Below are 13,485 nucleotides of genomic sequence, written 5' to 3'. Positions count from 1 at the left end.
CTCTTTGTCCTAAACCTTAATTATTTTTCTTATCTTTCCTCTCACCTTCTCTCCTCTTTTCTCTCACAAATATGTATATATATATAACTAGTGTGTAAATAGTATTTTTGTTGTCTCTTGGTGTCTTTCCTATACATAATTATTTTATGTATTAGTATTTTATTTAATGTAATATCTTATGTTGTTATTTGTATATAACTGCTCTGTACTTTGTCATGTATTTGTACGTTTTATGTGGACACCAGGAAGAGTAGTTGCTACATGTGCAGTAGCTAATGGGGATTCAATTAAACTAAACTCTCCCTCCATCATATCAGAAGCATTGTACATTTTTTTTAATTCTCTGATTCCTCTCCTCTCTGACTCCTTTCCTCTCTGATTTCTCTACTCTCCTCTCCTTTCCTCTCAGCCTGGTCTCAGAGCCATACGAAACGTACTCTCTGTATTTCTGAGCACCTCCAAGGCGTATGATACTTACAAACGGTCTAGTTACTTTAGACAGAAACAAAGAGTTGAACTTGTCCTCTGCAGGGTTGTAGTCTGGTAGCTACTTCTGATAATGTCTTAAGTAATTACTGTGCAATTCTCTGTCTACTTCCTATTTCCTAGACAAATGTACCCATTACTTAGATTTTTCTGTTGCTGAGTCATTTTGTCTTTCCTGTTATTATGTCACAATGCCATGCTGAACCTATAGGGAATAAGAATAATGTTCTCACAGATGATAAAATATTAGCTAGCACATTACCTACTCAAGATTATGGCACAAACAATGTTCTGTTCCTAGAAGACAGAGTATAGCAATTAAAACCCATCCACAATGTCAAAGTGCAAGACCACCTGTGAGGTACAGCCCCAGTCCACACCGTATCATAGCAATGCGAATAGCATTATGCCAGGTTACCACCTGTGCCAGCCTGTCCATTTTCAAAGAGCTTTTAAATTTCAAATTGGCAGTTCGATTTGGCATTATTTTACTAGTTGGTTTTAAAGTGGCCTTCGCCTCAGCTCTCTACCCTTCACTTAGTCTGTCCATCATTTGGAGCCCTCCGCCGCTCTGAAGAGGTAATTGTTTTTGTAAGACATGATTAAGGAGGAGGAAAGAGAGGAAAGTCATTTTTCAGCTGCCAGATCCCCAGTGAGAGAAAAAAAACATGAAGCAACGTCTGACAGTTTTGCTTTATGAAACAGTTTCTCTTTATAAAACAATGCTTTGCTCTATAAAAGCCAAACACTTACACGTGCGCGCGCACACACACACACAGTCATAATGACTGAACATTCCATTGTCGTCCTCTTTGTTTCTCTTCGTTCATCTCTTCCTAGATTGACATGTAATGAAATATCAAGGGAAGTTTAATAGTCTGTTGCATCAACTGGGGCTTGCAACTTTTCCCCAGGTTGTTGTTGTCAAGGAAAGTGTCCTCTTAATTAACTCATGAAACACTATTGAATAGTTACTGACCTCCTTTTCCCAGGAGGCATTGAGACTTGCAGTGCCTTCACAAAGTATTCATACCCCTTGACTTATTCCAAATGTTGTTGTTACAGCCTGATTTTTCTCTCACCCATCTACACACACTACCCCATAATGACAAAGTAAAAAGAAAATGTTCAAATAAGCAATGAGAAATGACAGTCCATCCATTACTTTAAGACATTTCAATACGGAACAACTCAAGAACTTTGAAAGTTTCTTCAAGTGCAGTCGCAAAAACCGTCAAGTGCTATGATGAAACTGGCTCTCATGAGGACTGCCACAGGAATGGAAGACCCAGAGTTACCTCTGCTGCAGAGGACAAGTTCATTAGAGTTACCAGCCTCAGAAATTGCAGCCCAAATAAATACTTCAGAGTTCAAGTAAAATACACATCTCTCCACATTTATATTTCCCACCGTAAAGCATGGAGGAGGTGGTGTTATGGTGTGCTTTGCTGGTGACACTTAGAATTCAAGGCACACTTAACCAGAATTCTACCACAGCATTCTGCAGCAATACACATTGCACACTATGCACATTATCCTTTTAAAAATTCTTTAACTGCTGTCAAGTTGGTTGTTGATCATTGCGTAGACAGACTTTCAGAAAGTATTCAGACCCCGTAACTTTTTCCACATTTTGTTAAATTACAGCCTTATTCAAAATTGATTAAATTGTTTTCCCCCCTCATCAATCTACACACAATACCCCATAATGACAAAGCAATAACTGTTTTTTAGAAATTTTTGCAAATGTCTTTAAAAATAAAAAAACGTAAATATCATGTTTACATAAGTATTCAGACCCTTTACTCAGTACTTTGTTGAAGCACCTTTGGCAGTGATCACAGCCTCAACTTCTTGGGTATGATGCTACAGCTTGGCACACCTGTATTTGGGGAGTTTCTCCCATTCTGCTCTGCAGATCCTCTCAAAATCTGTGAGGTTGGATGGGGAGCGTTACTGCACAGCTATTTTCAGGTCTCTCCAGAGATGTTTGATCGGGTTCAAGTCCGGGCTCTTGCTGGGTCACTCAAGGACATTCAGAGTCTTGTCCCGAAGCCAATCCTGCTTTGTCTTGGCTATGTGCTTAGGGTCGTTGTCCTGTTGGAAGGTAAACCTTCGCCCCAGTCTGAGGTCCTGACACGACCATGCTTCACGGTAGGGATGGTGCCAGGGTTCCTCCAGACGTGATGCTTTGCAGTCAGGCTAAAGAGTTCAATCGTGGTTTCATCAGACCAGAGGATCTTGTTTCTCATGGTCTGAGTGTCATTTAGGTGCCTTTTGGCAAACTCCAAGCAGGCTGTCATTTGCCTTTTACTGAGGAGTGGCCTCAGTCTGGCCGCTCTACCGTAATGGCCTGATTGGTGGAGTGCTGCAGAGATGGTTGTCTTTGTGGAAGGTTCTCCCATCTCCACAGTGGAACTCTAGAGCTCTGTCCGAGTGACCATCGGGTTCTTGGTCACCTCCCTGACCAAGGCCCTTCTCTCCCGATTGCTCAGTTTGGCTGGGCGGCCAGCTCTAGGAAGAGTCTCGGTGGTTCCAAACTTCTTCCATTTAAGAATGAGGGAGACCACTGTGTTCTTTGGGACCTTGAATGTTGCAGACATTTTTTAGTACCCTTCACCAGATCTGTGCCTCAACACAATCCCGTCTCGGAGCTTTACGAACAATTCCTTCTACCTCATGGCTTCAGGTCCAATCAGTTGAATTTACCACAGGTGGACTCCAATCAAGTTGTAGAAACATCTCAAGGATGATCAATGGAAACATTGATCAATTTTGAGTCTCATAGCAAAGTGTCTGAATACTTATATAAATAAAGTATTTCAGTTTTTTATTTTTAATACATTTGCAAAACCTGTTTTTGCTTCGTCATTATGAGGTATTTTATGTAAATTGATGATAGAAAAAAATATTTTATCAATTTTTGAAGATGGCTGTAAGATGACAGCATTTTTTTTAAAAGGAAGGGGTCAGAATACTTTCCGAATGCACTGTAAGTCAAAACTGTAATCTGGCCACTCAGGAACATTCAATGTTGTCTTGGTAAGCAACTCCAGTGTATATTTGACCTTGTGTTTTAGGTTATTGTCCTGCTGAAAGGTGAACATTTCGCCCAGTGTCTGTTGAAAAGCATGCTAAACCAGGTTTTCCTCAAGGATTTTGCCTGTGCTTAGCTCTATTCCCCCCCCCCCAAGCCCCCCCCAAAAAAAATAACCTCGTCCTTGCCGATGACGAGCATACCCATAATGCAGCCACCACCATGCTTGAAAATATGGTACTCAGGGATGTGCTGTGTTGGATTTTCCCCAAACATAACGCTTTGTATTCTGGATATAAAGTAAATTCTTTGCCACATTTTTTACAGTTTTACTGTAGCGCTTTATTGCAAACAGGATTGTTTTGGAATATTCTGTAAAGGTTTCCTTTTTTTCACTCTGTCATTTGTTAGTATTGTGGAGTAACTACAATGTTGTTGATCCATCCTCTGTTTTCTTCTACCACAGCCATTAAACTCTGTAACTGTTTTAATGTCATCATTGGCCTCATAGGGAAATCCCTGAGCGGTTTCCTTCTTCTCTGGCAACTGAGTTAGGAAGGACACCCGTATCTGTGCAGTGACTGGGTGTATTGATACACCATCCAAAGTGTAATTAATAACTTCACATGCTCAAAGGGATATTCAGTGTATTTTTATCTTTTTGTGAGGCATTGGAAAACCTTCCTGGTCTTTGTGATTGAATCTGTGTTTGAAATTCACTGCTCTACTGAGGGACCATACAGATAATTGTATGTGTGGGGTACAGAGATGAGGTAGTCATTCAAAAATTATGTTAAAGACACTATTATTGCACTACAGAGTGAGTCCACGCAACTTATTATGTGACTTGTTAAGCATTTTTACTCCTGAACTTATTTTGACTTTCCATAAGAAATGGCTTGAATACTTATTGACTCAAGACATTTCAGCTTTTCATGTTTTATTCATTTGTAAAAAAAAATCTAAAAACACATCATTCCACTTTGACATTATGGGTTATTGCGTGTAGGCCAGTTACACAAAATCTACATTTAATCTATTTTCAATTCAGGCTGTAACACAAGAAAATGTGGAAAAAGTCAAGGGGTATGAATACTTTCTGAAGGCACTGTAGGTCCTCTGCCAGTGGGAGGAGACGAGCGATATTCTATCCAAGGCCAGGTAGAGGGGACAGCAGATCCAACGAAGAACATGCAGGGTTTTTACGTGTTGTATGTGTGACGTGTGTCAGCATGGCGTGTGTGTGCGCGCATTTCTTTTTTTGCCCCCTCTGAGAAAGAGCATTCTGACTGGGCTGGTGGTAATTTGTGTGTGTTTGTGTGTGTGTCACTGAGACAGATGAAGTGCTCTGAGGTGCCTGGGTATCATGAATCGAGACCGGAGCAGCTAGTGGGTTGATTAACTAAAGGGACTTAACGGCCCTCTGTCACTGCTGACTCTATTTATGTTATGAGTTGGAAGGCGTTGATATACTGTAGATATACACACACACACACACACACACACACACACACACACACACACACACACACACACACACACACACAAGCCTGCTCATATCTGTGGTAATGAGAGCAGGCCGGGGAGAGAGCTCATGCCCACAAGATGTATGCGATCGTAGGGAGTCAAACATGGGCTGGAAAGCTGGATGGATCAATGCTGTGTATTTCACTGGTTTTCAATTTCTCTTGTGGAGCATAGCAGTTTCATCCTTCGATTTCCATTTAGGTTTGGAAGTGCCGAAAATCCTCCAAAGCAAACTTTAAGGGAAAATCCCACTGAAAGACTTGGTCGAATGCTTTGAGGCGGAGGGGGGGGGCACAGGGCTAGGCTTCCTTTCCTACTGAAGTAATGATAGTGAAGGCCTTTGCTGTTCTGCACTGATGGACAGCAGCTCAACACAGAGCAAGACAGTATCTCCCTTCTCCCAGACCTGTCTATCACAGTGGTGGTTGCCTGGTTGGATCTCTACTACATGCTCTGTCGGCCCTCTTAGACTGTCTTGTATTCAGCCCATACAATCAGAATGGACGGAATGGACAGCCCCATTCGCCGACACATTCTAGAGCCTCCTTGAGTTCTTTTCTCCGCCTAAAACAACTCTGCATGTGAAATAAAGGAAGGCTTGCAGAAAGGAGTCTTAAAAGAAGGCGTTAAGAACATCCAATGGCTGTAGTCAATAGGGTGAGGCTGGTTAGTACACAGTTGGTGCGTTCAGGTCCACAAGGATCACTGTGAGTTGTAAAATCCCTTGAACCAAAGGCTTGAGTGGGCCGTGTATAGGAGGGGAGAGTTGTATGGTATCTATAGTGATGTTCATACTCTCCTGCTCAGTATGCTGGCTGTGACTGCAGTGGCTGTCGTTACGAGGCCTTTCATATACCCTCTACTGTTGCTCTCTAGCCTCGTCTCTAACCTTGCTTAGAGCGGACATGGTGCATCCTATTTTGTGCCATCATCATGACCCGTGGTCCACCCAGTGAGCATAACCAACAGTTCTAACCAGGACCCCAAACTGAAGATGTGCCTCGAGATGAATCTGCAATGGTGCACAATTTGGGTCCCGATCCATGGCTTGGGAAACGCTGTGTTAGTGTAACTTGAGTGTCTGGCACCGTGGGGTCTCACCAATACCAGTCAACCCCTGCCTAGGGTTCCACAGACCACCAGGACTCTGTTACATAAAGGACAGTCGCTTTTGAATGACACTTAAATGTGGAATGTGTTACAATACTTTACTATCCATGACGAAATACCTTTATCTTTACCCTCTTGATGGCAGGCCCACTCTGAAAGGGTTGCCGAAATACAATTACAGTCACCTCAGAGCAGCAGAAATTCATTGGACATGACTGGAGTTACCCTGGTAAATGCAAAACCGTCTGAACACAGGATTTCCTGGTTGCCAGTTCTTAGCACAAATCACTTGATCTTTACGTATCTTGTCTATACACCCTTTGAATGCTGATTTTATTCATCCTATGGAAATGTCCTCTAAACCATTTAAATTCAGAGCTGATTTTATTGCGTGGTTGTACAGTAGGCGAAGAGGCGACATATTTTCAGGAATGGGAGAAAGATGGAATAAAACGTTTTTGTCAGTTTGCACATAAACTCCTATACCACAAAGATACCAAACTCACATTCCATTTCTTTGAATACTCCATCCCCCTCGGCCATTCTTAGATGCTCTACTGTCAATGCTTTGAGGCGGAGGGGGGCACAGGGCTAGGCTTCCTTTCCTACTGAAGTAATGATAGTGAAGGCCTTTGCTGTTCTGCACTGATGGACAGCAGCTCAACACAGAGCAAGACAGTATCTCCCTTCTCCCAGACCTGTCTATCACAGTGGTGGTTGCCTGGTTGGATCTCTACTACATGCTCTGTCGGCCCTCTTAGACTGTCTTGTATTCAGCCCATACAATCAGAATGGACGGAATGGACAGCCCCATTCGCCGACACATTCTAGAGCCTCCTTGAGTTCTTTTCTCCGCCTAAAACAACTCTGCATGTGAAATAAAGGAAGGCTTGCAGAAAGGAGTCTTAAAAGAAGGCGTTAAGAACATCCAATGGCTGTAGTCAATAGGGTGAGGCTGGTTAGTACACAGTTGGTGCGTTCAGGTCCACAAGGATCACTGTGAGTTGTAAAATCCCTTGAACCAAAGGCTTGAGTGGGCCGTGTATAGGAGGGGAGAGTTGTATGGTATCTATAGTGATGTTCATACTCTCCTGCTCAGTATGCTGGCTGTGACTGCAGTGGCTGTCGTTACGAGGCCTTTCATATACCCTCTACTGTTGCTCTCTAGCCTCGTCTCTAACCTTGCTTAGAGCGGACATGGTGCATCCTATTTTGTGCCATCATCATGACCCGTGGTCCACCCAGTGAGCATAACCAACAGTTCTAACCAGGACCCCAAACTGAAGATGTGCCTCGAGATGAATCTGCAATGGTGCACAATTTGGGTCCCGATCCATGGCTTGGGAAATGCTGTGTTAGTGTAACTTGAGTGTCTGGCACCGTGGGGTCTCACCAATACCAGTCAACCCCTGCCTAGGGTTCCACAGACCACCAGGACTCTGTTACATAAAGGACAGTCGCTTTTGAATGACACTTAAATGTGGAATGTGTTACAATACTTTACTATCCATGACGAAATACCTTTATCTTTACCCTCTTGATGGCAGGCCCACTCTGAAAGGGTTGCCGAAATACAATTACAGTCACCTCAGAGCAGCAGAAATTCATTGGACATGACTGGAGTTACCCTGGTAAATGCAAAACCGTCTGAACACAGGATTTCCTGGTTGCCAGTTCTTAGCACAAATCACTTGATCTTTACGTATCTTGTCTATACACCCTTTGAATGCTGATTTTATTCATCCTATGGAAATGTCCTCTAAACCATTTAAATTCAGAGCTGATTTTATTGCGTGGTTGTACAGTAGGCGAAGAGGCGACATATTTTCAGGAATGGGAGAAAGATGGAATAAAACGTTTTTGTCAGTTTGCACATAAACTCCTATACCACAAAGATACCAAACTCACATTCCATTTCTTTGAATACTCCATCCCCCTCGGCCATTCTTAGATGCTCTACTGTCAATGCTACTTCTGTCTTGTCTTTCTGTATTGACTGAGAGGGTTTGGGCTCGCAGCCAGGCTCTCTGCATGACTCCCTGTCTGCCAGAGGCTCATTCCTCATGTGGCTCAGGATTTCCAACATGGAGGATAGGTCAAAGGTCGCCATGTCTGCTCACATTGAAAGTGATCTAGCAGCTCAACAGGGCGTACCACAAAGACTCCGTCCTCTTGCATAATACAATAGAAGAATGGAGACAAAATAAGCTTTTTAATGTCTATGCAGCTCACTCTTTGGTGAGGGGATGCAACATGAGGTATAATAAATACAGGACAGGACACACGGAACACGCAGTGTACATGCTCATAGCTCATTGACCTACAGAATGTGTCTACCTGGGGAGAAGTGGAAGAGAGAGAGTGAGAGATTCACAGACAAATACTACTTTAACCATGCAACGTGAATCTTAATGGTCTCTGTCTCTGTCTATCCCCCTCTCTCTCTCTCTCTCTCGCCTTCTCTTTCCATCTATCTATCTGTTTCTCTCTCTCGCTCTCTCGCTCTCCCCCTACTCGCTCTCTCGCTCTCCCCCTACTCTCTCTCTCTCGCTCTCCCCCTACTCTCTCTCTCTCGCTCTCCCCCTACTCTCGCTCTCCCCCTACTCTCTCTCTCGCTCTCTCGCTCTCTCTCTCTCTCTCTCTCTCTCCCTCTCACTCTCTCTCTCTCTCCCTCGCTCGCTCTCTCTCGCTCTCTCTCTCTCTCGCTCTCCCCCTACACTCTCTCTCTCTCTCGCTCTCCCCCTACTCTCTCTCTCGCCTTCTCTTTCCATCTATCTATCTCTCACCCCCCTCTCTCTCTCTCTCTCTCTTTCTCTCTCTCTCTCTCTCGCCTTCTCTTTCCATCTATCTCTCACCCCCTCTCTCTCGCTCTCTGTCTCTCTCGCCTTCTCTTTCCATCTATCTCTCTCTCTCTCTCTCTCTCTCTCTCTCTCTCTCTCGCTCTCGCCTTCTCTTTCCATCTATCTATCTCTCAACCCCCTCTCTCTCTCTCTCTCTCTCTCTCTCTCTCTCTCTCTCTCTCTCGCTGTCTCTCGTCTTCTCTTTCCATCTATCTCTCTCTCTCGCCTTCTCTTTCCATCTATCTCTCTCTCTCTCTCTCTCTCTCTCACTCTCACTCTCTCTCTCTCTCGTCTTCCCTTTCCATCTATCTCTCTCTCTCTCTCTCACTCTCTCTCTCTCTCTCTCTCGTCTTCTCTTTCCATCTCTCTCTCTCTCTCTCTCTCTCTCTCTCTCGCCTTCTCTTTCCATCTATCTCTCTCTCTCTCTCCATCTATCTATCTCTCACCCCCCTCTCTCTCTCTCTCACCCCCTCTCTCTCTCTCTCGCTCTCTCTCTCTCGCCTTCTCTTTCCATCTATCTATCTCTCACCCCCCTCTCTCTCTCTCTCTCTCTCTCTCTCTCCCCATCTATCTATCTCTCTCTCTCTCTCGTCTTCTCTTTCCATCTCTCTCTCTCTCTCTCTCTCTCCCCTTCTCTTTCCATATCTCTCTCTCTCTCGCTCTCTCTCTCTCGCCTTCTCTTTCCATCTATCTATCTCTCACCCCCCCTCTCTCTCTCTCTCTCTCTCTCTCTCTCTCTCTCTCACCCCCTCTCTCTCACCCCCCCCTCTCTCTCTTTGCAGGTCCAGGATGGCAGTGGCTGTGCATGTAGCTGGTCGACAGGCTGTCCTGTCTCTGCTGCTGCTTCTGTGTGCTGGCCTAGGTGAGTGCTCTTATCGGTGCTCATCCTTCAGTCTGACATGCACACTGGTTTCAGCCCTCAGTTTCTGGGAAGCTGGTGGACAACACATCAACATGAAGTGCTGCTGGAAATCCCAGGCACATTTTCAGAAAATAGAAGCCGAACATTTCGCCCCGGCTAACAAGTTTCGGATCAGTAGTAATGTTGATTACTACTACTTTTTTATTGTGTAGTTTGAATGTTGTAACTGAGAAACATGTTGTGGATGTTTGCAGACAGGCTCTGTGGGACTGTACTGGAACTGTTCCAAACCCATTGACGGTACTTTAGTTGACCGTCTGTTCAATTACACTGCGTCAAATTGTACTGTGCTGGAGCAACGAAGACAGCATGACTCTGTGTTGGAAGTCTATCTAAGCATGTGGTTAAAACCTATGATGTTAGAGGAACCACAAACTGACTGTGTCCCAATAGGCTTAGATACAGATGTAGGATCTTCATTTTACCCAGTTTGCTACAGCAGAAAAATAATCATTCAGCAAAAGGAAATGTGAATTATTATGTGGATTATTTTTTGTAGGAGTTGATAAAAAATGTTGATACATCAAGTCTGACATTAAAGTGGAAATTACAAACTTTAGAAGCCCTTTAGAACCTCTAATACATTACAGGTTTGCATTCCCTGCCATGCAGGAAAATTCTCAGCAACAAAAGAGTGATCAAATTAAGACCCTACATCTGTAGTTACCATTCTTTCCTCGTTTCGTCTCCTTCATGGTCTACATTATTTGAAAGAACTTAATGGGATTTTGGCTCAAAAGCAGATACTGTAATGTACTTGAGTGTGAGAGAGTGTCTCTAAGTGTGTGTGTTTAGATATGTATATGTGTGTGCGTGCGTGCTTGTGTGTCTGGTGCACACGTGCATGTACGTGTGTGTTATGGCTCTCTGTTGCTCAGATGGGCGAAGGGTCTCAGAGGCCACTCACAGGTTACGGTATATCACTCTCCTACCTAACCTCTCCCCACACACCACTACCTGGACACTATCCTCCAGCTGTTGTTGCCATGGATATCCCAGCTAATAGATGGATGGCTGGTGGATGGAAAGGCATGCATTTGCTGGGAGAGAATGCCTCGAGGTCTTTGACTCTGCTGGGCTATGATGTGTGTGTGATTGTATATCTATCACTTATTGACATGAAGCTGAGGAACCATCTGATTTGACTAGCCCGGCACAAGTGAAGACGGCTATGCAGTAGCAGAACAGACACAACTGAATAACATGCTTCTCTCTCATATCACTGTCAGGGCTCCTGTATGTCAGAGCTACACTGCATGAAACTTGTCAACCATTAGTAATAGGCAGGGACAAGAATGAGCCAAATTATATGAACAATACATCCTTGAAGGACACTTCATAGGCCTAATACTGGCAAGTTCTATACATGGTTTGCCACTCTGACAAGCATACAATAGGAGAGCGGCTTCTGTTGATGACAATAAAAGTCCTCCATGTCATCTCCACCCTTGTTTCCATTTTTAGAAGTCTCCCTCCTTTCTTTTCTGCTGTCAATTCCATATGTTTTTCCATTCACAGTCATCTGTCTTCATCTGTTTGTCTCTCTCTCTCTCCACGTACCAAACAGTGTTTGTGATTCCTTCTGGTTTGGGGATAAAGCGGTATGATTTTTAGAATACTGACATGGGGATTCTCTCTAGGGGGTTCCACTTGTGAAAACGTTCCAATCTAAATGGAGATCGGAGATATCTACTGGGTTAGCCTTGTAGTTGGCCTTTACCGGTATTCCCATTTCCATGGTTACCCTGAGGCTGTATCTCACGGCATCTGGAGTGAGAGAACTACTGATGCCCACCTGCAGACTGATGAACCCTGTCCTTTGTGCGGAAAACACCGTCCCGACACTTTTACAGCCAATCAAATCATAGAGAGGGGAGGGGAGAGGGAGTGAGGGAGAGAAAAAGAGAGGAAAGGGGGACAGAGAGGTTAGTGGTAGAGAGGGGAGAGAATGAAAGAGGGGGAAAAGAAACAGAGGGATCTGGGGACAGAGAAAGAGAGAGGGAAAGCAGGTGTATGAATGCAGATATGAATGTGATGAAATAAGCATACTGAAATTGGAATTAATTATCCGTCTACCCAGCCAAGTGTCAAGTGTGTGTGTGCCTGTGTGTGTGCGTGCGTGCCGTGTGCATCTGCAAGTGTGTGTATGTGTGTGAGACTCTACACAGCGCTGTTGTGTCACCTCTGCTGGAATGGAGTTTCACCGAGTTGGGTTCCGGAACGTTCTGAGTGTTACGCTGGTAATGAATCCCAGAGGTCTGGTTCAGTATCAGATGGCTCCCTGGAATGTCAGCTCCTCTCATTCCTCTTCTGCTCTCTCAATAGATAATTGGCTTGGCTCTAATAGACCAAACTGATGGAACATGTCGCTGTCACACTAACCTTTACTCCTGTCTGTCTTAGCTTACTTCAGGATCTTACATAGAAATAGAATTACCATTCAAGTCAATGATGGGTAGATCGGCCGCCATATTGAGTGAACGCATAGGAGTACATTTGATCTCTTCATCCCTTTTTCCCTCATGACCCTGTCTCTCTTCTTCTTCCTCTCCATAGGCGTGAGCGAGGCAGCCTCCATAGTGAACATGCATAGAGTCATCCACCCTACCGTACAAGAGCCACTGGCCGGGTTCGCTCACCTCCCCTGTGTCTTCACCCACGAGCCCAGTGAGCCCAGCCCCTCCAGCCAGCCTCCCCATATCCAGTGGACCCAAACCTGGGTACCACGTGGAGGAAAGGGGGGTCCCCTGGAGCAGATGGTACTCTCAGCCAAAGGTAAAGAAAGTAACAATAGTCTTAAATTAAAGCTAATGAATCAATGATAGTGTTTCAACCAACATGGTCGTAGACTGTTTCAACCAGCAGGATGTTAATTTCAATCAACACTTAAACATGCCACATTTGGATTTGTGTAATACACTATGAAATAAACAGGCCATTCATTATGACCAAATTATGTAGAGTATACACTTTCATAGACAAAAGAATATTTTGTAACTCTTTGCCAAAGGTGACGTGGTGAAGGTGAATAAGGCTTTCGCTGGGCGGGTCAGGTTGCTTGGATACGCTGCCAACAACCTAAATGCTACCATGGAGATCTCAGGCCTCCGTAGCAACGACACAGGCACCTACCACTGCCAGATTGTCATGGGAGACAACTACGAGCGAGACGTATTGCCCCTTGTGGTCATGGGTGAGGAGTTTATACTGTAACTGACTGTATGCTGTTGTAATTGAAGTTGAGACCTTTTTTTCTCTCCGATTTAATACAGTATATCTTTGTTTGCAACAATTACAAGAAGTATCATCTTTGAATTATTTAATTAGTGTGTTTTGTGAATCACTTCTCATTTTTACAGTTGTGGAGTAGAGTTCATCAATAGTGAAAAAGCTTACTTATTATATTTCTGAAAGCTAGACAAATCCATACGGTGGATAACCAAGCTCTTTGTCCCTTCAAATGATCATTAATGGCGTCTTAGAAACCTCAGTGTGAAAATGTGACCTTTTACTTAATGACCATTGGTCCTTCCCATTGAGTGTTGGGACAAAGCCTCCTTTAT

The 13,485-nt window shown here is 44.1% G+C and overlaps 1 protein-coding gene across 1 annotated transcript in view; it reads left to right on the top strand.

Annotated features, from left to right (window-relative positions):
• The window catches only part of ncana (neurocan a), a 72,661-nt gene that overhangs the window by 11,138 nt on the left and 48,038 nt on the right, over positions 1 to 13,485 (top strand). The window contains exons 2-4 of the mRNA XM_014192009.2: positions 9,783 to 9,862; positions 12,479 to 12,697; positions 12,933 to 13,115. Coding sequence (XP_014047484.2) covers positions 9,790 to 9,862; positions 12,479 to 12,697; positions 12,933 to 13,115 — 475 coding nt within the window. The 5' untranslated portion in view covers positions 9,783 to 9,789. The remainder of the gene's footprint in view (positions 1 to 9,782; positions 9,863 to 12,478; positions 12,698 to 12,932; positions 13,116 to 13,485) is intronic.

The sequence above is a fragment of the Salmo salar genome, chromosome ssa03 (genome assembly GCF_905237065.1).
Source record: "Salmo salar chromosome ssa03, Ssal_v3.1, whole genome shotgun sequence".
Classification (NCBI taxonomy): Eukaryota; Metazoa; Chordata; class Actinopteri; order Salmoniformes; family Salmonidae; genus Salmo; species Salmo salar.
This window is presented reverse-complemented; position numbering and strand designations above follow the sequence as displayed.